General features: G+C 31.7%; 2 protein-coding genes across 3 annotated transcripts; one reads left to right on the top strand and one right to left on the bottom strand.

Annotated features, from left to right (window-relative positions):
• Window positions 1–461: 461 nt before the first annotated feature.
• On the bottom strand, window positions 462–6,892 carry LOC110683434 (cell division control protein 6 homolog B-like). Of its 2 annotated transcripts, none has more exons than XM_021859807.1 (17): window positions 6,375–6,892; window positions 6,199–6,301; window positions 5,451–5,671; window positions 4,743–4,817; window positions 4,558–4,664; window positions 4,368–4,474; window positions 4,201–4,260; window positions 3,663–3,736; window positions 3,495–3,545; window positions 3,151–3,200; window positions 2,413–2,542; window positions 2,208–2,297; window positions 1,601–1,663; window positions 1,422–1,517; window positions 1,254–1,337; window positions 1,062–1,167; window positions 462–783 (listed from the first exon to the last, which is right to left on the bottom strand). In XM_021859807.1, the coding sequence occupies exons 1-16, from the start codon at window positions 6,870–6,872 to the stop codon at window positions 1,135–1,137; spliced, it is 1,842 nt and encodes a 613-aa protein (XP_021715499.1). In that variant the 5' UTR covers window positions 6,873–6,892; the 3' UTR covers window positions 462–783; window positions 1,062–1,134. The 2 variants fall into 2 exon arrangements, with proteins under 2 accessions (XP_021715499.1, XP_021715500.1); XM_021859808.1 differs by having other exon boundaries at window positions 6,387–6,891.
• A 14,101-nt stretch (window positions 6,893–20,993) lies between these two features.
• Window positions 20,994–24,135, top strand: LOC110683433. The gene is made up of 2 exons (XM_021859806.1): window positions 20,994–22,735; window positions 23,277–24,135. Exons 1-2 carry the CDS (start codon window positions 21,456–21,458, stop codon window positions 23,518–23,520), a joined length of 1,524 nt encoding a protein of 507 aa, XP_021715498.1. The 5' UTR covers window positions 20,994–21,455; the 3' UTR covers window positions 23,521–24,135.
• Window positions 24,136–27,956: the final 3,821 nt, after the last annotated feature.

Here is a 27,956-nt window from a genome sequence, read left to right as displayed (position 1 = left end):
AGACTATGAATGATTGTCTGGGTTCGAGGATAACTATGGATAATGCAGGGGAGACGAGGCATAATTCACTGTCACAAATGCAAGTATCAAATTGGCTTCTCTCTAAAGCTAAAAACTCTAGGGGCTGCCCCTGCAGAGCTCATTGCAATAAGGGTGGTTTCAATCACGGCATGTGAAAGAAACATATAATTCCTCAAATCGAAAATTGATGCCCAAGCTTTAAAATACACGTTCGAAAGTACTTCAGGCTATATAAATCAATAACTGGCTGTAATCCAGTATCTACAACTGAACATCACCATAATATGGCATTTTGCACATTGCTGTTCATGAATAACTCAGATATTTCATATTCAGATGAAATGTTTTGTTAACTAGATTACTAGCGTATCATGAGACTGATACTGCAATGAGTAACAATATTTGTTCAACATGATACTCAACATTCCAAAACCAAAAAATTAGTAAGCTGTATTCAAGAACATACATAGAAATCTGCACAGTGAATTATTTTGGTGCATCTGCAGTCCCAATAGTTACTGATGTTCAAATTTATTGACATAATTAAATAAATAAATTGTTCTACATGTGATATAGTTTAGTATGTAATATCGCTATGTTGTATAATTAGTTTCCAATGCATCTGCACCTAAGATGATCCTTTCTGCTGGGGCCTGCTATTAAGCCGCCGAATAATCTATCTAAGCTGACTGTATGATCTACAAATGGTGAATTCCGCAACCTGTGAAGCTCGTGGTCTAAGATCTTGCTTAGATCTGAAAACTGCATTGAAGTTGAACAAAACGAAGTTTTAGTGTATGTGAGTCAACAATGTCTCAAATTTAGGTGTTTGATTTATTAGGCATCACTTTCTGAATAGATTATGATTTATGATCACATCAACTATAGACTCACTAAGTCAATGTGCTTAATGTAATAGCCTGTCATGTTATTAGAACTTACTTTTAGACAAGAAGTTATCCTATAAGATAATGTATAGTTCTTCCACTTTGTACAGCTAAATGTAGTAAAACCTATAAAATTAAGTGGTTAAATATTACCTTCAAAATGTTGAGGACCTTCAGCTGTGTTAGATCCTTCGCCTATGTAGGACATTGACAGAATTTGATTTAATTATTGGAGACAGTTGCGGAATAAACGAACTCCCTGTACCATTCAGAGTAGGCAGGATGAGCATTTAATACAGATAGTGATAATTTGACAAACAAACTTTCTAACTTTTTATAACAGACCTGCAGTGCAAAGGTAATATCTGATGCATCGACTTTCAAGGATAGTTTTTCTCCTTTCTGAGACCGAACAAGCTTCAACAGTCCCTGCAGAATCAAGAGCTTCGAAGTATTAATATCAATTATCTGAAAGAGCTAAATAGCTAAGTTGGACATTGGAAGATAAATTACCTGGTCATTCAATGCTTTGCACATACTTGACAACTCCATGATCCCTACAGACCTCAGTTTAGCAGATTTGCATATGGAATCATATGATTTATTCAGCTGTATAGAAAAAGCATTTCAATGTGAGCCAACAAATCTGGCTCGAAACAACATTAATGGCACTGAATCAAAAAGAGACATACCTCTCCAACAATAGACTCTTTTTTCCCCTCACGGAAAAGCTTTACTGCCGAGCAAAGAATGATCTATTGCCACAACAAATGTAAGAATAAGTTTAATCTTGCAAGCATTGGATAACTGAAGTTAAAGCACAAGAATGATTTAAATGGAGTATTATAGCTAATTCATTTTACATCCCCTAGGTAAGCTATTCTATTTTGCAGCTACCAACTTTACACTAGTCACAGACTCACAGTGGTCCAACACTCCCAACTCAAGCACCTTACATCAGCTGATCAGCTGGAGGCTTTTTTCTACAGTGTTAAGTATCAAGTAGTCCGTGATAAGCACTTTAATGGCCTCTCCAAGTGCTTTCTCAAACAAAAAAATGCTATTCAACATCCAAATGCCAAAGTTGACAGATACAGATTCCAACAAGACAACTTAAATTTGAAGATATCACCAACATAACATGCAAAAATTTTATATACTGACAATTTCACTTAGAAAACTAAGAGACATAAATTAACATAAACAACATTAGGCTGAATAGATCCCTTTATTAGCAAAACATGTTGATGGGATTGCAAAAGGAAATACAGAGAAGCAAAGAGCAAATCAAAGACATACCTGTTGATGTTGAGGAAGAGACTGTATGGTCTCCACTACAGGGGATCTATAGGTCTTTGACAAAGCAACTGCCATATGATGTATTTGTACCTGTAATGAAAAATAAAGTCAAAGGTTATAAACATGTCAAGGTAGTAGTAAAAGAGGAAGATGCTATCAGGAGTTTTATTATTGGGCAAAGGTAGAAGAAAGCTTGAAGACTTACAATGTCGATCTCCCGGAGGACAGGGGTAGCTGGAACATTTTCTTGGTCAGAAGATCCATTCTCACTAGACAAATCATCAAGATTACTTGCATTCTCCTTTATCTCTGATTCTAGAATTTCAATTGCACATCTGGAAAAGAGGTTTGAGATGAATATTCAAATTTTAACAGACCAAATATAAGGATCAAACCTTATGAAATCACATAGCATGGATAATATTTGATCACTTTGCCAATTTAGCAGCTAGAAAGCACAAGCTGCCAAATCTGAATCATAAAAGAACCAATCAACCTATATGTACAGGTTTCAGACCCTTTTGTCAGCTATGCTACCCAGATTTACCCAATCCACTAGTGGTAATATAACATCATGCAAAGGACTAAGTCTGAACTACTGTAGGTAGAAATTTGCATTGTATGCCACTATATGTTTTTATGCATCAACTGAAGACTACATGACTATCTATTTTTCAATTATTATCTTTAGAAGACAACTGTCTATCTATATTCTACTATTACAAATTGAGGCAGTGCTTTTATGTAAGAAATGGAAGCCTAGCAATTTGTGTTAACATATACAACTTATTTTTTGACATTTGAAACTATGCGTACATTTGCCCTAGATTGCAATCTTTTATCCTGAACCCGAATACCAAATTAAAAAGATATTAAGAATATATTGTGCGAGTAACATACTAGAATTCACCAGGAGCAATAAACAACATTGAAAAGCACAAACCTGCAAACACTTAAAGCTTTCCTCATGTCTCCTGATGCAGCTGCAACTTTCTGCATCAAAGCATTGCAAATGTCAGATGTTTAAATTCGACATTATTTTTCAACAGACACTAAACTCTGATACCATATTATATTGGAAGATGCTTTTAGTATAGAATCATAGTAGAGACAGTAATCAAACTTCCATATGAAGGATAAACCAAATTATCTAAAACATAAATAAATGTTTTTTGGCCCATATTTAACACCTCTAAATGTGCCTTGTACAAAATATTTACAAGCTTCCTGTGTTTATTGACTGATTTGAAATAATATCATAATCCAAGAAGATATAAAAAGACTCACCCTTGCACAAAGTTCCAATGTTTGTGGCTGGAAGACCGTGTAAGGAAGTGCCTGCTCAAGAAAAGGATTCCATGTAAGGAAGTCATCCTAATTGTTTATTTTTAAAACAGTTCTACCTCTAGCATGTTCATTTCATGCATGCTAATCACTAATGAGTAATGAACTAACCACAAGCCGCTCCTGAAGAATCTTTTGTATTTGATCCTTTGAGTAAGCCCGGAATGTCAAAACAGAAGGTTTACCTGGCATCAGTGATCAGTATTAGTAATTGGCACGAAAGATTGGGAGGCATCCCCTCTTCTTGCACAGTCATTTAACAAGCTTGTAATGGAAAAATGCCAAAAGGTCAAAAACAATTGGCTAGAGTATAATTTGCCAAAGTATTTAATCATTAATGTCCCACAAGTTAACCATTTTATTACTTCTTTTGAGATCGAGTACAACAGATTCTCAACATTCAAGGAAGAGAAGAAAAAGGTAAGTTTTTTTACAACTGAAACACTGATTACTAAACCAATTCTAATTCAGCAGGATGGTCATTACAGCACTGAATAAGTTATGATAAGCTTGCTGCGTATTGAAGCTTCAGCACATAACCATAAATAATTCGAATATGGCACATGGTTCAAGAATGATTTCACATCAAGCTCAGATAAAGTGAACACATTCTAAGCAAGTAAATGCAATAGAAACAATAAGAACTTACAGTTCAGTGATTGCAGTCGAGGAAGAAATCGGTCTGCTAGATCTATTGCATTGGCAATGCCTGAAAGGAGTTCAATTAGATGAGAACCATTACAGAATCCAGTGCTCAAAAATCAAGACAAGATCTTTGCTACTAGGGAAAATAGATAGATTTCTTTTCAGCAGTACCTATTAATATACATCTAGAGAATGGCAGTGTAGTGAGCATAAAAAGTTCGTGAAGTACTTCACGATCCTTAGTAATTAGATAATCCAGCTCATCAATAATTAACAACCTGATGCATTGGAAAACTATGAATTAGTTATATGACCACAAAACTGAAAGGCTCATGTATAACATTTCAGAGAGGCTTCTTACATCATTTTGCTGCCAAGATTTCCATCTTGGGCATAATGGTTTTGTATGTGCTTTAGAGCAGTAGTTGAGCCACTAATCTTCCTCTTCGGTTGAATATTTTGAAGTATCTTCAAAAGCAGATGACAATTGAATAATGTGTACAGGAAAAAATTTAAGAAAACTATCCTCACTTATGATATATATACCTTGGTAAAGATATCAGAAGACTTTGATAGAGAAGTACAATTCATAAATAAGACATCTGGTTGCTCAATATCTGCCTGCACAATTAGATGATTTTCAAAAATGAGCATTAGGTGGAAATAGTAAATGCACTTGACACATTGAAAAGGACAATCATCTATATCAAGAGCCCTAGAAAAGACCAAGATTACACAGAATAAATCAAGTTGTACCTAAAACTTTAGCAAAGCGATGTTTTGCTGAATCCAAGTACATATAATCGGATGCTTAGTATCCACTTGCAACTTGCATTGTAGTTAAATATTAATAATTACTTAGAATTAGCATGAAACATAAAGGAAAGAGGAAGCAATCATGAAATTGAACCTATAAAATATTACAAATTGAGCTTAGCATAGCTTCATCAGTCCTCCACCTAAAAACCCTCATTAGCACCTTAAACTTCAAAAGATGATAACAAATTTCCTTTCAAGAATTATATTTCATCCAACTTTGGAGAATGGAGTGCTACTGTGAATTCTGAGCAAAGAAGAAACAGGAACATAACATTCATCCAAATTAATCACTAATGTGAAACATCATAAACACAATCAAGTTGATCAAATTGTTTCTTAAATTGCCATCGTTATAAATCATCAACATTCATTAGCAAAACCAACTGATCAAATAGGTACACCAAATATGTTACTTGAACTATAAATGTAGCTCACCTCGCTTGACCAGCTAAGCAAAGAGTGCTTAACCTTATCCATAACCATAGTCTTTCCTGTCCCAGGGCATCCACATATATATAAACTCCCTGCTTTTTTACTCTCCACACTGGTCTTACAAAATTCTAGAACCTTCCTTGATTCATCTTCTCTACACACCACACTTGACGGTGAGGTCGACACATGCAATGCCTCTTTCACAACACTCATTTGCTCAGAATCTATTCATTAATCCATATAATTCAACAAATTAGCACTTTCACGAGAATTCTATAATGAACCATAATCAAAAAATTGTTAAGTATAAAAATAACCTACATTTTTGAACAGCTAATACTAAACTTATATCTAATCTAACAGCTTACATTGCACCAGAAATAATCCACAATTAACTTTAACACAATTCAATTCAATTAATCCATATAAATCATCAACATAAGCTCTTTCCATCCAACATAACTCCAAAAATTCAAGTAATTCTGAATCATCAACAAATATCAACTATAAGCTTTATGAAAATAACCTAAATTTTGAACAGCTAACACTAAACATATATCTAATCTAAGAAATGAAGTTGCACCGAAGTTAATCCACAATTAACATCATTCAATTCAATAGTTAAAATTTAAGATTAGCTAATATACAAGCCATAGATCAATCTAATTGATGTTCTACAAAAATTAAAGTAATTGTTAAGCAAATGCTACTGAATTTTTAAAATTAACGAAATTAGGAGATAGAAATGAACCTCTTGGATTCCATTTAGGTTTAGCAAACAAATTATCAGACGACTTCTTCAACGGAGATCGGCTCGAGGTATCAAGCTTTTCGCTAAATTCCTTCTCAATTCCCTGCACCAAAAATCAATTTCAAAATTCAAATCCAAAAAACAAAAAAGTAAAGTAGAAAATCGAGTTGACGAACCCTAAAACTGACATTTGAAGGAGATTTCGGACTACTGTTTTTACAACGACGAGGAGATTTCCACTTCGGCGGAGGTGTCGCCGGAATATCATCATCCGGCGTAGAGTTTGACCTGAGCCGTCTCTTCGGCGGCGTTGCACCGGGAAATGCTGACGTGGCGCGATCGGCGATCGTCGGCATTGTTAGGGAGATTGAAGAAGAGAGAAGTTGGTTTGAGGTTAGAGAGAGAAAGGGAGGAAGTGAAGTATGGTGAAGAGAGAGAAAGTAGAAGAAATGGATCTGAAGAAAAAGAGGAAGAAGAGTATAAAAATGGTGAAAAAGAGAGATAAAGAGTTCGCGGGAAATTGAAAATGGCGGAGAAGGTGGGAGACTGTTTTGGCGCCAATTACAGAATTGAGTGGGTTTTTTGGGCGCTTCTTCAAATTTTGATTTTTCCTGGATTGTCTCCACATTGCTTGCTGTCTCCCTTTGGTCATGTTGCCTCGTTTCTATTATCATGTTTGCTAAAATATAAATTCAAGTACTGTAGATATTTATTTAATTAATAAACAAAAATTATACTTCATATCATATAAGTAGGTGATAGTATTTTTTTTTTTTAGACAAAGTGATAATCGTATTTTATTAGGAAAAATTGAATGTAATTATCTCACGTAATTTTTTTTAATCTATAATTCACGAGTTAGACAAAGTAATTATTTGTATTTGTTAATATTGTCCAATAATCAAATTATAGTATGTCGACTAATTTAAAATGAAAAATTACTCCGTATATGGATGAAAGTGTATAAAAAAAAATTTAAATATTGATTGGGCGTGGGGTTTACTCAATAATTAGGGTTGGAGCTTCAATGTGTTTATGGGCTTGTAACCCAAATTTTCAAAACACAGAAAGGGAAGGATTATGGACTAATCTTGTACAACTGTAGAGTAGTATCCACGAACCATCTCATCTAGTGTCCTATTATTGGCTTATAGCAAAATATGTACGAAGTAATACATTTTCTAGAATATCTACCCTTTATTATTGATTTGAAATCTTCTATTTAGTTGAAATTTATAGGAATATTTTGGCTAATAAGGCGGCGTTTTTATAGGAAAAAAATAAATTTATTTAAGATTGTTTATATGGTCTTCTAAAACACTTCTTTTAATCTATGTTTGTAACTATTAATCTGGTGTTTTCATGATAATACTGAACATAGTGAACAAATATATGTAATATGTAAAATTAAAGGTTTTATAAACTTGTTGAGAAAATTATTATAACTCCATAAGCACCCGAAGAAAAATCAATTTATTACAACTCACAAGTTGTAGATCAGATGTTAAAGTGACAATTTATAGCTATCTAGATCCAATTTGTATATATATACGATGATATTTTTTTTATACTTGAATCAAAATATCTGAACAAGTTGGGATAGTCAGACATATTTGTATGCCATTCTAAAATCCTTTCCCTCCATGAATTCAATATCTTCATAGTTCAAAGAATAATACATTGATTGAATTGCTAGCCAGGAAATTAAACCAAGATTTCATCAAGAGGACGGTGACGTATTTGGAGCTACTCCATCATATCATATCATATAATTTAAGCAACATATGGAGCCCAAAAAAATCAATCACAGTTTCTATTTCCATTTATATATTTGACATACATATCATAAACTCTCTCAATCAAACCATGATGTTAACTAATAAAGGGATTTTCGCGTAAATAATAGTGTAATAATGCATACGAAATTATTAAAAAGATGTTGCATGAAGCCATTGAGAAGAATGGCAAAAGAAAGAGCCCAATGCACTAGGGCTTATAAGTGTAAGTCCATAGCCAACCGACTTTGGCCCCATGCATTGTTGGTCCCTTAAACGACCATGCATGCATGACATTGACTACATGCATGTTGTATTGTCAAAATTATAATAACGTACCCGATATGACCTTTTTTAAGACTCGTCTTTAGATATTTGTAATAATCACCAAAATATCCTCGACTTATTTTAAATACTCTATTACGAAGTAAGGGTATTATTATTAATTCACCTGCCCCGAAAAAAGATAAAAGAGAATGCTCCAAGAAAGAGGGAATATTGATATCACTTGATTTGTGGGGCTTAACTTGTAAGAAAAATTAATGAAGAACTTACGAGTGAAAATAATCGTAAAGAGTTGTTAGTGAAGGATGAGGAGATAAGAAGATTGGCGTGGTTCAAGTGTCTGCATGTCATTGTCTTATGCATGGCGTTCCATGTGGTCACGTATATGCGTAATTAGAAATTTAGAATGAATGAATGATAGTAATGCTCCGATCCAAAAAAGACTTTGTTGCTAGACTACACATACGACATATATATTACTACCTCCATTAACTTCAATTCTAGTTGCAACTTTGGGTATTACTTGTGAGATATAAAATATTTCAAAGTTGCAACTAAAAGTCAACGGAGGTAGTATATCCGTTACATATTATTTGCAATGATTAGACATTTTAATTTCCTTCTCTACTTTATGTCAAATCGTAACAAATAATATGTAACGGGGGTAGTTTACGAAGTTGATTATACAATATATATATACATCAAAATTTAATTTTCGAAATTTTTTTCGTTCTTCATTTATTTTTGGGTTATACACTTATACATTATAGGAAAAATGCACTTTAATAATCCCAACTATTGGCGATTTACTTAGAATAATCCCAACTAAGGATTATTTTCTAACAGTCCCAACTTTGCCTCTTATTTTCTTCCAACGGTCCCAACCGGTCAACTATGGGTCAACAACCTGTTACAACAGGTCACATGCCACATGTCAACACACGATTGGTCCAAAATAAAAAAAATAGAAAATACAAAAAAAAATCAGAAAATTGAAAAAAAAAAATATAGAAAAAAATAGAAAATTGAAAAAAATAAAAGAAGAAATTCAAAAAAAAATTAAAAAAAATCCGAAAATTACAAAAAAAATAAAAAAAATTCAGACAATTAGAAAAATTTCAAAAAAAATAATAAAGATTAAAAATATTTATAAAAAAAATTTAAAGAAACAAAAAAAAAGAAAAAAAAAAAAAAACACCCAAAACCCACCCAGCCACCCCTCCCACCACCCCGTAACCCTAGCCAGCCACCCCCTCCCCATTCCACGCCGCGGTCAACTCCCATAAACTCCTAAAATGGCCGGCCGACATCCATCCTGCTCGGAAACCATCCGGCCGACCCAAAATCACCCCCGAAACCACCCCTATAACCACCACCTCCTCTTCCCCAACCCTCAAAACAACCCCCCTCCTTTCCCCCACCATCAAAACCGCCCATTTCGGCGGTAGGGGAAAAGAGGAGGGGCTGTTTTAGGGGCCGGGGAAGAGGAAGGGGGTGGTTTTGTTGGACGGAAATAGCGAGGGGGTAGTTACGGGGGGTGGTTTTGGGCCAGCCGAGTGGTTTCCTGGATGAGTGGGTGTTGGCCGGCCATTGTAGGGGGTTATGGGGGTTGGCCGCCAGCAGGGAAGAGAAGGAGGGTGGCTGGCTAGGGTTACGGGGTGGTGGGAGGGTGGATGGGTGGGTTTTGGGATTTATCTTTTTTCTTTACTTTTTAATTTTTTTGATATTTTTTTTCTACTTTTCTGATTTTTTTTTCAATTTTCTGATTTTTTTTAATTTTTTTTTTCAATTTTCTGATTTTTTTAATGAATTTTCTGATTGTATTTTATTTTCTGATTTTTTTAATTTTTTTAATTTTTTGATTTTTATAAAAAAATTATTTTTTTTATTATTTTTTTCATTTTTAGATTCTTAATGAATTTTCTAAGGGTTCGTTTGGCATTGATGTGATTTTCTGTTTTTTGGTTTTTTGTTTTCTAAAAGTATATGATATGTGTCCCATAATGAATCAAAAATTATATAAACTTATTAAAATTATTGTAATTTTGAAAACTAACAACAGAAAAGTAGAAACACCTTTTTCTTGTTTCTTGTTTTTGGTTTTTGGTTTTAAAAAAAAACAGAAAACTGAGAACCAAAATCGATGCCAAACAAGCCCTAAAATTTTTTCTAATTTTTAAAATTCTAAACTAATCACGTGTTGACACGTGGTATTTATAAAAAAAATTAAAAAAAATTACCTTTTTAACAGGTTACCGATCAATGGGACTGCTGAAAGAAAATAAGAGGCAAAGTTGGGACTGTTAGAAAATAAACTTTAGTTGGGATTATTCTAAGTAAATCGCCAATAGTTGGGATTATTAAAGTGTATTTTTCCTACATTATATATATATCCTCCATATATGTATACATAATCAACAATAATACCATCAAATCAATTGAAGACGAATGTTCCATATATATACTACCTCTGTTACATATTAGTTACAACTTTAGGTAATATTTGTGAGATATAAAATATTTTAAAATTACAACTAATATGTAACAAAGGTAGTATATACCATATCTACATTGGCCTCAGCTCGATGTCCATGCAATTGATGCATCAACATCAAGGGTTACAACAATGTAGGGCTAAGAGATCGATAGAGAGAAAGTGTGACTTGTGTGTATTTGATTAACGAGAATTTTATTTTATTCTTATTTTTTAGAGAACGACGGATGTGAATTAGTTTGTTTTAACTAGCTAGGTACAATTTTTTCATTTTCTAAAGCGATGTTATGCATTCAATTTAAAATAATAAATTAAACAAGAAATTAACAAAGAAGTGTGGTATATGATGATTATGTAGATCGACAACTAGACGTTTTAACGTATAGTCGTCCTATAGACCGACAATGCCATCTTAATTATAACATGACATACAATACACATTTTGATAATTTTAAAATGTAACGTAAGTAAACATTTCATATGTCGAAATAAAATTGTAAGAAGACACCCATCTCATGAGATTACGAGCTGAAGAGTCATATGTTAGATATAGAATATAGAAAGATAGAATCATAGTAATGTTAGAATGTAGAAATGTAGAATGCATGTGAACGTCGAACTCATTAGAACGTTTTATTTTGGAACGTTAATGTCTCTATTATTCATCTAAATTTTCAGCCTCAAATTAAAAGGAAAATAATACAATCCAATAATGTGTTAATACAAAATCGAATTTGTAACTTACTAATAATTATTCTCCGCATAATAAATTAATAAATAATTGAACTTCGTTACTATAAACTAAATGAAATTTGTTGTGGTCCAAATTTCATATTGACGAATATAATGTGCTTCACGAACCAAGATAGAAATTACTACGTGTATGCGATAGAGCTGAGCATACTACGTGTGTAATCCAAGAAAGAAGCTAGGAGAAAAGGCGGGGAAATTGATTTTGCTGCCACTTAGTAAAGCAATAAATCAATCAGTTTTAAAGTAAATAAATTTGGAGCATCTGTAATGTGATTCACGTTTTGCTACTGTTTGGCTTCGAGAGTTTGCTTATTAGAGGTATAAAGTTGAAGTGATTTTGAAGAAAGTGGGAAGTGTGCTTTAAGAAAGTGGACTAATTAGCAACATTATTGTAAAAATAATTATGTCAAATCCTTTATTTTAATAGTCGTAGACTCGTAGGACATACTTTGTATCATATATGAAGTCAGAAAGAAAGTGGGTATATTCGTACTAATTATAATTTTTTTATTTAGGATCTTTTTCGATTTTACTGAAAACAACTGAACTGCACTGATCGAGGTTGAACTGAATAGCTGAAATAAATTGTTTATGAGAGAAAAAAATTAGAAAGTGAATTAAATTGAACTGAACTAATTAGAACTTAACTGAACTGAACATAAAGAAAATTAAACCGAACAGAACAAGCCTTTATTTAAAATAATTCAATTAAAATGAACTCTAGCTAACAAAAAAATAACTCAATTTAAAAACTGAATCACCCATGACTCCTTGAGTAATTTCGTTTACTTTGTATTAATTAATCCGTTAATGAATGTTCGTTCTTAGCTTAAACAGCACTTTTTAAAATTTTTTATGGAATTGTCTATTACTCCATAGTACTCCGTAGTGAAATAGTGCATTAACAACACCTTAATTCTTAATATTATATATATATATATATATATATATATATATATATATATATATATATATATATATATATATATATATATAAATATAAATAATGCGTGGACTGTTAGTACTGAGTATAAGAAATTAAATAAAATTTAAAATCATTCTAAGTGTAGGTTGCATAAAGTGAGATTGGTCCTATAATTGAATAACAGTGTACTGTATTGCTCAATATTCTTCTGGTTTATTCCATCACAACATCCCCTCACTCAGCATATTATAAAGTCATAGCCCACCTGATCTCCATACCGAATCCCTGACCACAAGGATTCAAGGTTTTTTTTGTAAGGGTTTTCCTAGCTCAATCAATCTCGAGTATCCCATATCATTCATTGTACAACTTGTTTATATATTACTCAAACAAATTAGCAAGAACTAAACTTGAGCAAACTACTCCTTAGTATTTACAAAGAAACATTTCGGCAATTATTAAGGAAATTGATTTTGATACACCTTTGGTTGATTTTGACACACCTTTGGTTGATTTAAACACACTGTACTGTGCACACCACGGTCTTACGAGTATAGCATAGAAAAATATTTCCATACAATAGGTATGCCTAAATAATTTATCAATAGGTATGCCTCCATTTTTAAACACTTGTTCTATTTCTCAATTCCAATAAGTATTCATAGCACTTTAATTTTTTTTTTACTTTTTTTTTTTGTGTGTGTGTGTATAAATGACAAACTTTAATTAAAAATAGGATCGATAAATAATGCATAACATAGAAATAAAGCAAGTATTTTCCCGTAAAAAAATAAAAATAAAAAATAAAAATAGAGGAAGTAATTTTTAATGTAAAGAGAAGTGCCAAAATAAACGACAAAATGCAATTCACACTTGGTTAAAAATGATGGGCTTGAAATATACATCAAATAAATACACAGCTTAAGAACACGCCGTGTGGCCCGGTCCCAAGCTTAATTATATGACCTGTTTGCGTTCGTAAAAATGATAGGGTGTTTAAATTTTTATTGACGGTCCATATTCATAAGCACCATGTGAATCTCTGCAACCTCCCCATACTTGTGGATCCATTCCAACTACTTTCTTGTATTAGGTATGTAACTATGTATTCATGCATGCCTTCATTTTTTGTTCTTTTTTGGCTTATTTTACAAGTGTACGTACTTCAACAATTGTGCACTCGTATATAGTTTCAGCAAACTTCCATATGAAACATATGGTTTTTCACGCACTTTTCATGCCACGTATAGTACTTTAAACCCTAGATATTTTTTCCGTCTAAAAGTGGGTCGCGAAATTAAATTTATTTCAAGAGCTAGTATTGTCAATGTTAGTTAAAATTTGCTTAGCAAACTATTAAACCAAACAAGCATGTTATATATCTTTATTTATTTATTATGATAACGGTACATTGTACGCTCTGAAGTATAAATCATTCTTTAATTATCTTATTTATGATTTGTCCCACATTATTAATCCACGATCATTTGTGCTTAATATAAATAAGAAAGTTTTCTATGATAAAGCAAAGATAAGAAAAGTTATTTGTTAGGTATGAATTAACAATTTTCTTTCTCTTAAGAGAAATATAATAATTCCTATAACTAATCAATACTTTGTATTACGGAATAGATATTAGAGTTTCAATCAGGACCAACCCTCCATCTCCAAGATCCTCAGTTAGAGTTTCAATCGACAAAAGTCCAATAACATACTTTTCAATTCCTTAATAATTTTGATAAGAGACAGAATATATCGAGCACAATTTTAGCAATGAATAAAATTAAGATTAACAAATTGAGCAACTAGTGTTACTATTGAAAGAGGGTGCGCAAGATTTGACCCCAACAAAAGTGGGGACAATTGGACAAATGATGAAAACCATATAGTGCAATAATTGTTTGTTTATAAATTGATATTACAATGACATAACACAACAAGTTGTAACAAAATAATCACCAATACTAAGTAGAAATGTAGAATATCTGAAAGAGGAACATGGCCCAAAACATTGTTTGAAATTGATGTCTTATAAAGGGGAAACCGTAGATGTAACACTCAATTCACAAGTAAATGGTGATATAACAACATCATCAGTCGTTCGTTGTGCTTGTGCACGCAACTGAACATCATACTAAGGGACCTCTTAAGTCTTGAGCATAATTAGTGATGCCTGGCTGTTCCCACTGCCTTAGGTTAGGTATTATTAATATCGTACTATGATTTAACCCGTCTAATAATTTCAAACATTAATATTCAAAAATCGATAATTATTACTTTTTATGTACTTGAATTACCTAGATCGGATTAATATAGAGTATAAATTGACTTGAAATGTACCGATGCAGAGTCATTTGAGTAAAAATACTCACGAGGTCCTCTAGATTCCTATGGAGATCATAAAACCCTATATCTTCGATCAATTATCACCAATTCACCATACAAACAAAAAAATTGAAAATAAACACAAGTGAAAAATCATCATTTTAATGATGAAGCCTATTTATTGAAAGCAATTTAAAGATTTTTGGGATTTACCACAGGTAAGAACACCAGTGAAAGCCCCGACAAATATTTAAAACTAAGACCAAGAGGAAAAGAGATGGTAAGTATAAAGAGAAAAGGAATAAAAGAGAAGAAAAACCTTTAAAACAAAAAATAGAAAAAACCTAATAATAAAAGTTAGGAAAACCCTCTCAAATGAGAAACCCTAAAAATAACCATATATGCTTAACTCAACCAATTTAACATTATGGTTACAAAAATTGTGATTTTTTTACTTTAAAATACAATATAAATCGAAAATTTAAATAGCTTTACACTAATAAGACAAATTTGGTAGATAGAAAATTTAGAAAATAGATCATCACTAACCCTAATTTTGAATGGAATGTAAATCGAATCAATTCCTCTAATCTCCGAGTCCGATGTGGCAAAAGGATCTGTACAAGTGAGAAGTGATCACTTAATTCCGTTACTTCACTACTTTAGTCACATGATTTATTGATGTCAACATGTTCATGGGTCATCAACTCATCACTCACTTAGCTAGCTACATGTGCCTGACTAACCAAGTTTAAATTTCTTCTTTATTATTATTTTTTCAAAAAAAATATTGTTCTTATTAATGTATATAAAAATACAATATAATTATATAGATATACTATCTCCATTTATATTTTTTGTAAAATTAAAATACTCTATACCTCACAAACAATATCCCAAATTGCAAAAAAAAAAATGAAAACGAGGTGCAGTGGTAGCATATTTTGTGTGCGCATGGTTACATCATGTGACCTCTTGTAAATGAATTGATTTAAACAACGTAACTCCTATAATATTGACCCATTAATTACTTATAATACTGACTAAGTAACCCCTATAACGTTGACTACGCAGTTCTTATTTTTGACTTGCATCTTGTAATTTGTAAATGAACAACGTAGCACTAATTAAATAATCTTTATAATACTGATAAAGTAACTCTGTAAGTATGTAACACTGACATAGTAATTCTTATACTTGTAACTTTAACTACTTTGTAAGTAACATCCATGACAATTGGCCACACCATATGAACAGCCACATAAACAATTTATGTGTAATTATTGTTAATTATTACTTGTTATATTTGTCTTCATGTGTATTCTATAATATTTTTTTATTTTATTTTATTATAAAGTGATAGAGTATGTAAATCGACCTGAATTTAAAATGCGGATGCAGCATGAGCCCACTACATTCCTTGCGCCCACTTCATTCCTTGCACTTACAAAGTCAAAATAGGAAGAAAACAAAAATTTTAAAAGTATATACTAGTTTTAATAGAATTATACAGAGTAATTTTTTTATTTATTTACTGTGCTAATTTGCTCAATATGTTTGGTTGAAAGTTTTAGCCCCACGACCCAGACCCTGACATACCAGGTATAAATTAATTCTCCACCGTTAGTTCCTTAGCAGCCAGCTGCTTAGATTTTATTTTAGTACCGTCTTTTATGACTGCCTAACATTGCGTATATTCCGTCAGAGGAATACCAAAACAAAAATTAATATAAATTTTTTTTGAGGGGAAAACAAAAATATAAATGGGAGTTTGTAACGAATACATTCAAGTTTATTTTTATTTTATTTTATTATTATTTTTTTATACGCTATATACACTCAAATAATTTTTTTTAGGGGAATATACACTAAAATAATTAATATAATGATTTCTCAAAAATTAAAATAAAAATAATTAAATGTAGAAGTGATAAGAGAAATCAATAAAATTGACCCATAGATGTTTGATCCTTAAGCCACAAGTCCACAAGGATTTAAAACGGAAACGATATCACCACTCTTCAATTCAATCAAAATTAATTTCATTTAATGTCTAAAGGTGGGATATACCATATAAGTACGTCTCTAGAATTGACTACTAGCTACCAATAACAATGACTATTATATAGCAAAGCAAACTATTAATTGGTGTTAATTAGTGTCGTTTTAGTGATTATTAAGTCCCTATTACCGTCAAAGATGTGATTATAGTGTAATTAAGTTCTTCTTGCATGTTATGAAAAAAGGCCAATTCCTAATTTAGGAGGGTTACAATTTATGGTTGTGATTATATAAGATCATCTCAATCTCTCCCAAAACAGGAAAAGAAACATTCGTTTTGCAAAAAAAGAGATTAGAATCAAGCAAGAAAAGAATGTACGTCGGGCAAGTTTATGTCCCATGTTTTAGCTAAACAAAACCAAATTGAAGTGGAAATCACACTAGATTGCAGAATCAGACTTCAACAACAGAGAATCAAAGCCATATGCAACGTTAACATGGTTAATTCTTCACTTATATGTACAACATTAAGGCTATGTTCAATTCGCCCTTTACTTTTGTACAATATTAAGGCTATGTTCAGTACAACATTAAGAATGTGCTTGGATCATGTGTGATAAACTTTAGTGTATAATCATAATGATTTACATAAATATATTTAATTGTAATATTCAATTCTACGAAGTAAAAGTTAATTTTCACTTGCATTTTAAGTAATTATATCTTATTTATGTTAATGGAAATATATAATCAAAGTAGGACATGTATGATATGCATGCAAAAGTCAACATGAAAAAAAAAAAAAAAAAACAAAGAGAGTATTCATTAGACCACTACTCGATTTGGTAAGGTGATACGACACTTGATAAACTGAGAACGACAGAACCTTTCGACCTGCAAATGTGTTACTTTATTTATGGGACATAGGCCTTAATATGTTTGTTGACTTGCCGGGATCGTCTCCGATCATTTAACACAATCTGGGTTGTCTAACTTCATACATGGTCGTGTTGTGTTGATTGTGGCTATACGAAACCGGGACAAGTTTGAGGCAGCTATGTTTTTCTTCCTTTCTCCTTGTCTTCATTGGGAAGAATTAGAGAATGAGGTTGTTGCATCACTGGAGTAAGTTCAGGCGTTCGCTAAGACTCAGGATATTGGTGCTCTTGCCGCTGCTCACATCTTCAATAGGATCGGGTTCGCTATAGCTAGAGGGTGAAGGCCTAGATACACTCGACTCCCCACTAATTTTTTGTAAATTGGTTGAATTTGTAGGTTTTTGTTAATTGTAATAATAATAATAATAATAATAATAATAATAATTCATATCTTACTTTTTTAAAAATTTGAAATAACTCTTATGAATTGTGTTTGAACAACTATACCCTAAAATATTTATTTATTTACTTTTAAGAATAATGTGCATATGTGTTAAAAAAAAAATGTGCATATGTTTATACCAGTAAGATTTTTATTTACATATTTTCCCGCGTTAGGCACCCTAGTAATATTAATAATCATGAGTTGACGCCAACTTAAACTTAAATTAAACATGAAAAGATTGCCTAGTTAACCGATTATATATGAAGACATACGAGTAATCAGTAATCACATAATCATATACATTAGTTAGTAATTATACAGTACAATAGTCCAAAATTATTTTTTTTGAAGACAATAGTCCAAAATTATTTTTTTTGAAGACAATAGTCCAAAATTATTTGACGAAGACAACCAAGGATAATAGTACCACATATAAAATGAAAATTCTAAAGATATCTCATGTCACTCCACTCCTTATTATGTTTAGGCGTTTATCATAATTTATTAAATGTAAAATTTTAAAAAACATTTCATTATATCTATCAATATAGAGGAATTTCTATTAATAAAAAAATAATAATAAAAAAAAGGAAAAATGTGTTTAAATGCTTCTATGTAAAACTGAAAAAATAAAAAATAAAAAATTATATAATAATGGATTTTTTTTTTTGAGGTATATAATAATGGAACTTGAAATATTCTAAATCAATTATCTTGTATAATTATGCAAAAAATATGATTACGTGATTATATTATTGTTACACATAACACATATATGATATAAAAAAGAAGGCAAGAAGTATAAAAGACTAAAAGTGTATATGAATCCAATGGTTAGAACTTAGAAGTTCCACAAGGATGAGGTTGCATGCATTGATGCAATGATGCATGAAAATAATTGGAAGTTGGAACAAGCTATGCATTAGCAAAGAACAAGGTGGGTAAAATTTTAAAACCGCCGTTTGTATTTTATACCAACAAATTGTGCACATACATACACACACTTCAATTGGTAACTGATACGTAGTATATGACTAGATCAGTGCATGGCTAATTCCGTTTTTATTGTGATAACATTTGACGAGTTATTACAACATAACCTAGTTAACCGATTATATATGAAGACATACACATATACTATCTTTGTTTAGAAATAATAATCACATATACTCAAATTTTATTACAACGATTTGGAAATGAATTTTCTAATTAGAAAAAAATAATAAAATTGAAAGAACAAAAAAAATAGGCCCATAATTTATTATTTTTTTTACTTGAGCTTGTTGGTATGTGCTCCATTACGTTTGATATGAACACAATAATTATTAGAAGAAAAAAAAAAAAAGGAAAGGTGGAAAATAGGTATACCCCAAAAGAAACATGCATGAGATGTACGAATCTTAAAATCTATTTTCTTTTTTGTGTCTTGCTTGCAACTTTTTTTTTTTTCATGAGAAGTTGTGTAAAGTAATAAAAAAGCTGAAAAATCTCTAGAGTTTAATTATTTTGGCTTCAATGCCTTGGTATCCTCTCCCATCTCTAATACTTTGTTACTCAAACGTAATTTTGCTAATCAAAACTTGTTTAAAGGGGAAACTGCAAGATATATTTTATGGAGTACAATTGCTTATTACTTATATAATATGATTCAATGTTTATATTAGTTGAATGGGATTATTGACTTTTACTAATGTATTAACTTATTTATAATATATACATAAATTTTCGCTTGTTAATATATAAGAAAATTTATAGTTATGTGAGATCTTATCGAAAGTGTTTTAATTAACTAATGTATACATATATTTTTCAATGCTAATTCTTTTTTTTTTTTTATATATATATAGTATTAAATAAAAGTATTGAAATGTATATATTCGCAATTTAAATTATAACTTAGATTCAAGTTAAAGTTAATTGGAACAACCTTTAAGGGACAAACGAAATAAAATAAATTTATTATAAACTACTCGTAATAAGTTTAAGAGAACGCAACTACAAAGAAGTCTAAAAAACCAACTTACCCATCTACCGTAGGTGAGTAGCAATTAAAAAAAAAAAAAATCTAATAAACCAACTTTAAGCCAAAATGGAGTAGGCAATTTTTGGCCACCTTTTTTAGCAACAAAATTTGTGAATTTGAGCATTCATATTAGCACTTAATAGCTACTCCACCAATCTTGCATTTGATTTTTCCAAACATACCTATTAACAAATAGTACAAATACAATTAATTTGACAAACAGGTCAATAAAATCATAAAATATATGGAGTATATAAGTAACAACAATGATTAAGTAGAATCATCAAATATTGTTCCAAAACAATTTTCAAGAAGCACTACAATATTGAGTGTATTTAATAGAGATTTTTTACCCTATTTTTTTTTTTTTACCTTGAGTAAGATTCATAATCCACCCTCCTCTTCATCTTAAGAACCTAACCTATGTAGTTATGCAGATTCATCAAAAAGGTGTCGATTCACTAAAATCGTTCTTACTTAAAAAAGAAAAGACATGTGTAACTTGGTAGATTATTCTACTACGTACTCGTATTAAAGTTGTTGATTCATTAAAATATATATATATATATATATTTATTGTATATATATATAAAATACACCCATACACTTTACCAGTTTGCCTATGCTGTACGGTATGGTCGGTGTCAAAATACGGAGTACAAAACCTTAAACTCATCCTTCTACGTACTCCGTAGACAACTCTTTGTCCTTTTTTTTTTTTTTTTTTTCATTTAATCATTTATTAACTTACGTAATTAATTTAAATAATTTATTCCCCTTTGCCTCAGAAAAAAAAAAAAAAATTTATTCCCCTTTATATTTTATTCTTCGAAGATTTTTTATTTATTTCATCTGTATGTTTGATATACCCCCCTATAAATACCACTCAAAGATTCCTCTCTCACTCCAAAGTGTTCATAAATAAAAATTAAATTAAAAAGAGAAAGATCCTTTCTCTCTCTCTCTCTCTCTCTCTCTCTCTCTCTTCACTCTCTCGCCGGGAAATTCTCACCGACTTTTACCTTTTCGCCGACTTTCCATTTTCTTCTGTCCTCTCAAACTCAAAATTCACAAATTAATTTCAAACCATTCAAATCTAAATTTTAATCTCATATTTTAATTTTATTTTCGATTTGTGAACCGCATTGAACTGCGTTTTTCGATCCGATTTTCCTGGCTTAACTAATGATTAAAGTGCCAGCATAATTTTTAAATTTTTATTTATCAAAAATCTTACTCTTTAATTTTGTATAATTCCGATTATTCTTACTCAAATTTATTTAATTTTGAAGTTTTTTTTTAATCAGTTTGATAGTTATTGTTATTGGTTGAGAGAGAAAATTTGCGGTGGAGATGGCGGTGGCGACGCCATATCTGCAATTTCCACACTCACCGAGAAAACTAACATCATCAAACGACGCCGTTTTGCTATTTCGATCTACCTTTCTCGGAACGACGTCGTCTTCTTCAAAGATATGCAGAACACGTTCTTCCGAGTTCAAACCAAAACAGAGACCTTCATCTCTTCCTACAATCCGTCGAGCTTGTAGCGCGAACTTCGATACATTTTCCGACAAAGATTTCTCCCGGAAAATCCAGGAATTAGCCAATAGTTTTCAAATCTCCGACGAAAACTTCGCCGAATCTCAAACAAATTTTAGTTTAAACGATAACAACGATGATGAAGAAGATGACGAAAATTCGTTGTTGAAATCGCCATTAATGGAGATTCAAAGCGTCGAAATGAAGGCGAAAAGCTTAGATCTACCTCTATCTCTTCGGATGATAAAGAGGAAGAAGAAACAATTGGAGGATAGTTTGATACAAGCTGGAGAATCAGCTTATTGTTCGGTAAAAACTGCGTTTTCATCAATGGTGTTCATCATCAGAGAACTCCATAGTTATACTCTTCAGATGAGAGAGATTTTGTATTTTGAAGATTTACAAGGAATTTTAGGGAGAGTTCAGAGTGAAATGCATGCTTCATTTGTATGGCTTTTTCAACAAGTATTCTCTCATACTCCTACTCTAATGGTGTATGTCATGATTTTGCTTGCAAATTTCACTGTCCACTCTATGTCTACCTCCGCCGCCATTGCCGTTTCTCCTCCGGTTGCCACCGTGGAGGAGAGAGAATTCAGCGGCGGCGGTAGTCGTTTTGAGTTTGACGGTGTTACGACGAAGAGTTTCACGGTGAGCTGGTCTTCTAAGACGACGGCGGTTGGCGGGAACAATGGTGGCGGGAATACCGTGAGGCCGGTAGGGAGTGGGATGGACGGTGATAGTTGGATGAATAACAATTCGGGGATTGTACACCGTCCGATTGTTCCTGACGGCGTGTCCTCCTCCGTGAGTACGCGGGAGGACACGCGGCAGAACGAGGATGAGACTTGGAATAAGATTGTTGATGAAGCTTCTAGAATGCAGAGTGAATTGAGAGATGAGTCTCTTGGTGATGAGACTATGCAGATGTTTGTTTCTCCGGTTTCGGCGAAAATTGAAGCTGATGATTATGTCGATTTCTTCAAAACTGAGCTTCATTATCAGAGTATTGTTGCTCAAGACCCTACTAATGCTTTGATCTTGGCTAATTATGCTCAGTTTCTCTATCTCGTTGTTCACGACTTTGACAGGTAAAATTCTTATCCCTATAATATGTTTGGATTTGATTTACTATTTCTTGATTTAGATATGTTCTGATTAATCTGTTTGAGTTAGTCAAATTGTATGATATTTTTTGTACAGAATTTTGATTAGAGGAAATTTCACGTCTACTAGAACAATGTCAAAAGTTAAAACGTCAGCTAATTGTGAGGTTTTTGTGTGAATCGACGTGATTAAGTCATGGTAATTCATTACTTTTGTGTGATGATTGTATTGATGAATGTAAAAGTGTTTGAATTTTGTACCAAGTGTTTCATACAATTGTATTTGTAGTGTGAAAGTATGGTACAAAAGTAGAAATAATTTGTCGCATACTATATACGGCTGAAAAAAAAACCAACTTTATTATGGTATCTATGATTCTATGTATTATAAAGGTTAAATTTGAATGAATGTGGACATAAAAGTAGCTTGGTTTCTTATTTAAATATTTGCAACAAAATCTGTACAGTACTAAATTGAACTAGTAAAATAACAAATGTGCACATATTTGGTGTTTGTTTGTAACAGAGCTGAGGAATACTTCAAAAGGGCTACAAAGGTGGAGCCAAAAGATGCCGATGCACATAACAGATATGCACATTTCTTGTGGCAAGTAAGGAACGACTTATGGGCTGCTGAAGAGACCTTCTTAGAGGCTATTTCTGCTGATCCTGGTAACTCTTTCTATGCTGGTAATTATGCTAGTTTCCTGTGGAACACTGGCGGCGAGGACACGTGTTATCCTCTCGATGATGAAACCCTCGACGAGTAGAATACAGTAGATAAAACCACGATTTGGAGACGAGGGGGATAGTAAATTAGTAATAGTAAGAGGTATAGGCGCAACACAATGTGTAGAGTTACATTCGGAACATCTTTTGGAAGCTTCTAGAGCGGACTGTGTTGGGTTTATATGACCTAGTAGTGGGCGATAGTAAGGTGATTGCACTGCCTAGGCGCCCACCATTTATTGACATGATTGGAATTCCTCCATTGGTAACTAATGTTCATTTGGAAGGTGACAAAAGTTGGTGTTAAGTTGTTGGAAGAATTGAGAGGAAGAAGATAGGAAATATGGGTGAACGATTGCACATGGCGAAAAAGTTTGGGATATAAACATGCGACATAAAGATGGCAATGGTCAGTGTTAGAAAAAACTCTAGCCTCCGAGTTAAAAGAGGGCCAATTTTTAATGCACATAAACCTTTTCCTTTAGACATCATATATGTTCAATAGTGAACATGTAACTAGATTTTCTTTTGTTTTTGTTCATAGGATACTATATGTAATGACATAATATCCTACTAATCAGAAACAATGTTAATTAATTACAAAGTTGTATAATAAAATAGAGAAATTGAATAAATAATAAAAAAGAGTTTTGGAACATGGGAACTATATGCTCTATAACAGAATTGTCTTTTTTTTTTTTTTGACACATGAATTGTCTCTTAATTTTATGCTTTTGCTTTTAATTAATGCTTAGTAGCGTGGTTTGATTTTTCGTATGGCAATTTGCAATTTGTTTGATAGCTCTAGTTTTGTGATATTTTGTAATTTGTACTTGGTTATTAGTTGAAAGAACACTACACTATACTACTATTCCACAAGTTGAACTTTCGTTTTGACTTGTAGTACTTGACGCCTCGAGAAACCCGTGATTGAAGGGATCTTTCTGTAACTTGATTCGTGTTAGAGGTGTATAATTTTATTTGTGAGATGCAAATTTTTTCTCTAGTCAAGTCTTATTTAGTCCTTCAATTTATGTATATGCAAGCATTTTTGAAAGGCAAACTTTGAGGGTATACATAATTAGATACATAGTTGAGTATCATGGTTATGGAATATGGAGTAGAAGGTACAAAGGACAAATTCTTGTGTAAAAATGATTAATATACACTAATATTGGTTTGAGGGAGTGACCGAGTGAGGAATAGCTCAAGTTTTTAGAGTTTTCCTTTTGATTTCTAAAAATTCTAAGAGTGACTCTCATCACTTTTTTTGTGGCTTTTTAAACACCGAAAAAAAAAAAAACTTAAAGCTTATTATTTTTAGATAGTATTGTAACATACATAGTCTCTCAATTACCTATGTATCATTGATCTTTTATTATTAAAAAAAAAAAAAAAAAAATTACTCCGAGAGTTACTTGTAACAAGTGTCATTGTAGAGTCACGCGGCTCACGCCCATAAACTAGGAAATGCATTAAGACTTATTTGGTTAAATGAGTAAATATCTTTAAAGATAAGGGTAGGCGTGAAATTGTACTCCTCAATTTCGTGCTTAAAATTCTAAAATTTATAAATTGATTTATCAAATGTGTAGGCATAGAGCCATAGAGTACTTTCTACAAATTTGGTATGGAACGTTGAAAATTTCAAAATATTGGTAAATAGTTAAATACAAGTCACAATCTTTTAGAATTAGCAAACCTAGCTTATTGAATATATCCTTATAACCCGTCCATATACACAATTGTTATTGTTATTGATATTTGACACCACACCATAGAGCTAGTAGTACTTACTTCAATCAAGCCCTATTCACGCTAATATGCTATAGATTGTCGATTACGGAGTAATATTTTCATACTTCGAATCTTGATGTAATTTATACTCCGTATTAAACTTGCAACATTCGAAAAAAAAAATTAATCGTTTTAAGATTTTTCTTGTGAGATTGGTTGGTTCGTCAATATGCGGCTTATTCTCCTTACCTAAAAAAATAGTCAGCCATTTAGTTGCGTGTTGTGCTAGATCAAGGTCACTATCTTACCAATGCTCCACATAATTAGGATGCTACTCTCATATGTTTCTCTTGACAAAATCACACTTAAATTCAACCAAAAAAAAAACTGAAACAAGCATGTTATTAGAGCATGATTAGTCGAAAATTTTGACAGTATTAATTGTGATTGTCTGATTGAGACCTTAATTGTTAGGAGGTTTAATCTTGTCTAATCAAAATTGATTTACATAAAATAATTATTTATTTTGGTAGTAAAATGTGACAGGGACTATTTTGAGGTTGTCAAGTTGTACTTGGAATTTGGTGCTAGTAAAATACACATTACTATTGTTGTTATTATTATCTCTTAGCTGTCCCTTAGCTTATCGCATCCAATATTTGAGGCAAGTAGTTGATGGAGATCATACTAGATTTCTTGTATAAAATCGAACAAGATGAGTTATTTTAATTGATATAATATACAAACTAGCTAAGTTGTTGTCATAATTGTTACCTATTTAAGTACTGCTCCATTGATATAATATACAAACTAGCTAAGTTGTTGCCATAATTGTTACCTATTTAAGTATTGCACAATCGAACAAACTAATTGTTACCGTAATTGTTACTTATTTAAAAACTGATCAATCGATTATAGTAGGAGTAACAAATTAAGAAGATACACTTCGTTTAAATTAAACTACGGGTAGTCAACAAGTTAGTTGGAATTGACCAAATAATAGAACACGCAATATAATCAAGCTATAAAGTAAACTATAGTATTTTTTGTTAGGGAAAGTAAACTACTAAGGGGATGTTTTCATTGACTGAAAGCTGAACTAAACTGAACTGAACTGAGTTGAGCTGAACTGAACCGAACTGAAATGAATATTTTATAAGAGAAGGAAATTAGGAGTTGAACTGAACTGAGCTGATCTGAACTGAACTGAATTAAATTTCAACGTATGAGAACAGACCCTAAGCCATAGTACTTCAGAAAGAGCCTAAGACCAAAAAAAAAAAAAAAAAAAGAGCGCAACGAGAAAACGATGCAATATCACGTGTCACCATTCTTCCTCCATGCTTGATCGCTACCTTTTTCTCTCCTCTTTATTTTATTTTACTTGTTAATGAGTCAAACGTACAATGGATTATCTTAGTATAAGGTCAATTGTTATCGTAGATGTCATAACTACACCAACGAGGTTCTGAAAAAGAATATGTGTTTCGTATTTGATTTTGAGCTTTAAAGTTTCTAGCACTTTGAGAGCTACAAAAGTACAAAATAGTTTTATTAGTACAATAAAATTCTTTTACGTGGTTGATCGACCAATCATAATGGAAATTACTTCGTTAGTGTTATTGCAATTACTTGATAAGTGTTCTAAAGATTATTCGATCAGTATTATAAGAATTACTTAGCCAGTATTACAGAGCTTACTCTCATTTTTTACATATGTGGTGGCCAACCCACACAAAACGGATTGTTAATACAATATAAATAGCAAGATTTTTCTATCATTCTTACAATCACAATTTTTATTAACTATGGTTCTATGGTTTTATAGTTATATTGGAGACTCGTTTCACATTTATTGAATTGAGCTAAACTGATCGGAGCTGAACTGATTAGAGTTGCTGAAATGAATAATTTATGAGAGAAGAAAATAAAGAGCTAAACTAAATTGAACTGAGAGTGAACTGAAATGATTTGGAGCTAAACTGAGCTCAACCGGACTTATTGGAACTAAATTGAACTGAACTAAAATTAAACTGAAATGAACATGCCCTAAGGGTGGGGCGGGTGTTTCCCTTATTCATTTGTCGATCCCCACTTTAAGGGTACGATGTGACTAACAAATGTGGATTGAATATACTTGTATTAGTTCAATCACAAATATTTATTCCTACAATAGTGAGATGAGATAAATTGCAAATGAAAAAAAAAAAAGTTCAATAAAAATATTTTAATTTTATTATAAATAGTTTTAGTTTATTAAAAATAAGGTGAAAAGAACATAACCTGGCCGAGTCATATAAAAAAACCTAAATTTATAAGGGATTTTTTTCGCTTAGAAAATAAAGGTGGGGTTCAAATTTGATTTTAGTAATTAAAAATGAATTTTTAAGTGCAAAAATAAGGTTAAATTAGGTTATTATCACTTTTATTTAGTTTGACTTGGATAAATATTGGGAAATTAACTTTTGCACTAAAAAATTAAAGGGTAAAAATGGAATTTTATAAAACAAAGAAATTATTTATAAAATATACAAAAATAATTTAGTAATATTTATAATATATTGAAATTTTAAGTAAATGGCATACATTGTTTTGGCAAATTTTGTAGCATAAAATGTTACTCCATTTACTTCATAATGTTAGTCCCATTTACATATATCGATGCAAATATATTATCGCAAATATCTTTAATCTCACACTAATAACAATCATAAAAATTAAACATTAATAATGTACTCAT

Source organism: Chenopodium quinoa, unplaced genomic scaffold, assembly GCF_001683475.1.
Source record: "Chenopodium quinoa cultivar QQ74 unplaced genomic scaffold, ASM168347v1, whole genome shotgun sequence".
Lineage (NCBI taxonomy): Eukaryota > Viridiplantae > Streptophyta > Magnoliopsida > Caryophyllales > Amaranthaceae > Chenopodium > Chenopodium quinoa.
This window is presented reverse-complemented; position numbering and strand designations above follow the sequence as displayed.

Excerpts from the sequence above, each read along its gene's own strand:
- LOC110683433 (XM_021859806.1), top strand. The coding sequence starts at position 21,456 with ATGGCGGTGGCGACGCCATATCTGCAATTTCCACACTCACCGAGAAAA. Across the intron at positions 22,736-23,276 it reads GTTGTTCACGACTTTGACAG|AGCTGAGGAATACTTCAAAA; the intron begins GTAAAATTCTTA and ends TGTTTGTAACAG.
- LOC110683434 (XM_021859807.1), bottom strand. The coding sequence starts at position 6,872 with ATGATAATAGAAACGAGGCAACATGACCAAAGGGAGACAGCAAGCAAT. Across the intron at positions 5,672-6,198 it reads ACCTAAATGGAATCCAAGAG|ATTCTGAGCAAATGAGTGTT; the intron begins GTTCATTTCTAT and ends ATTAATGAATAG. Across the intron at positions 2,298-2,412 it reads TCCTCCGGGAGATCGACATT|GTACAAATACATCATATGGC; the intron begins GTAAGTCTTCAA and ends TTTTCATTACAG.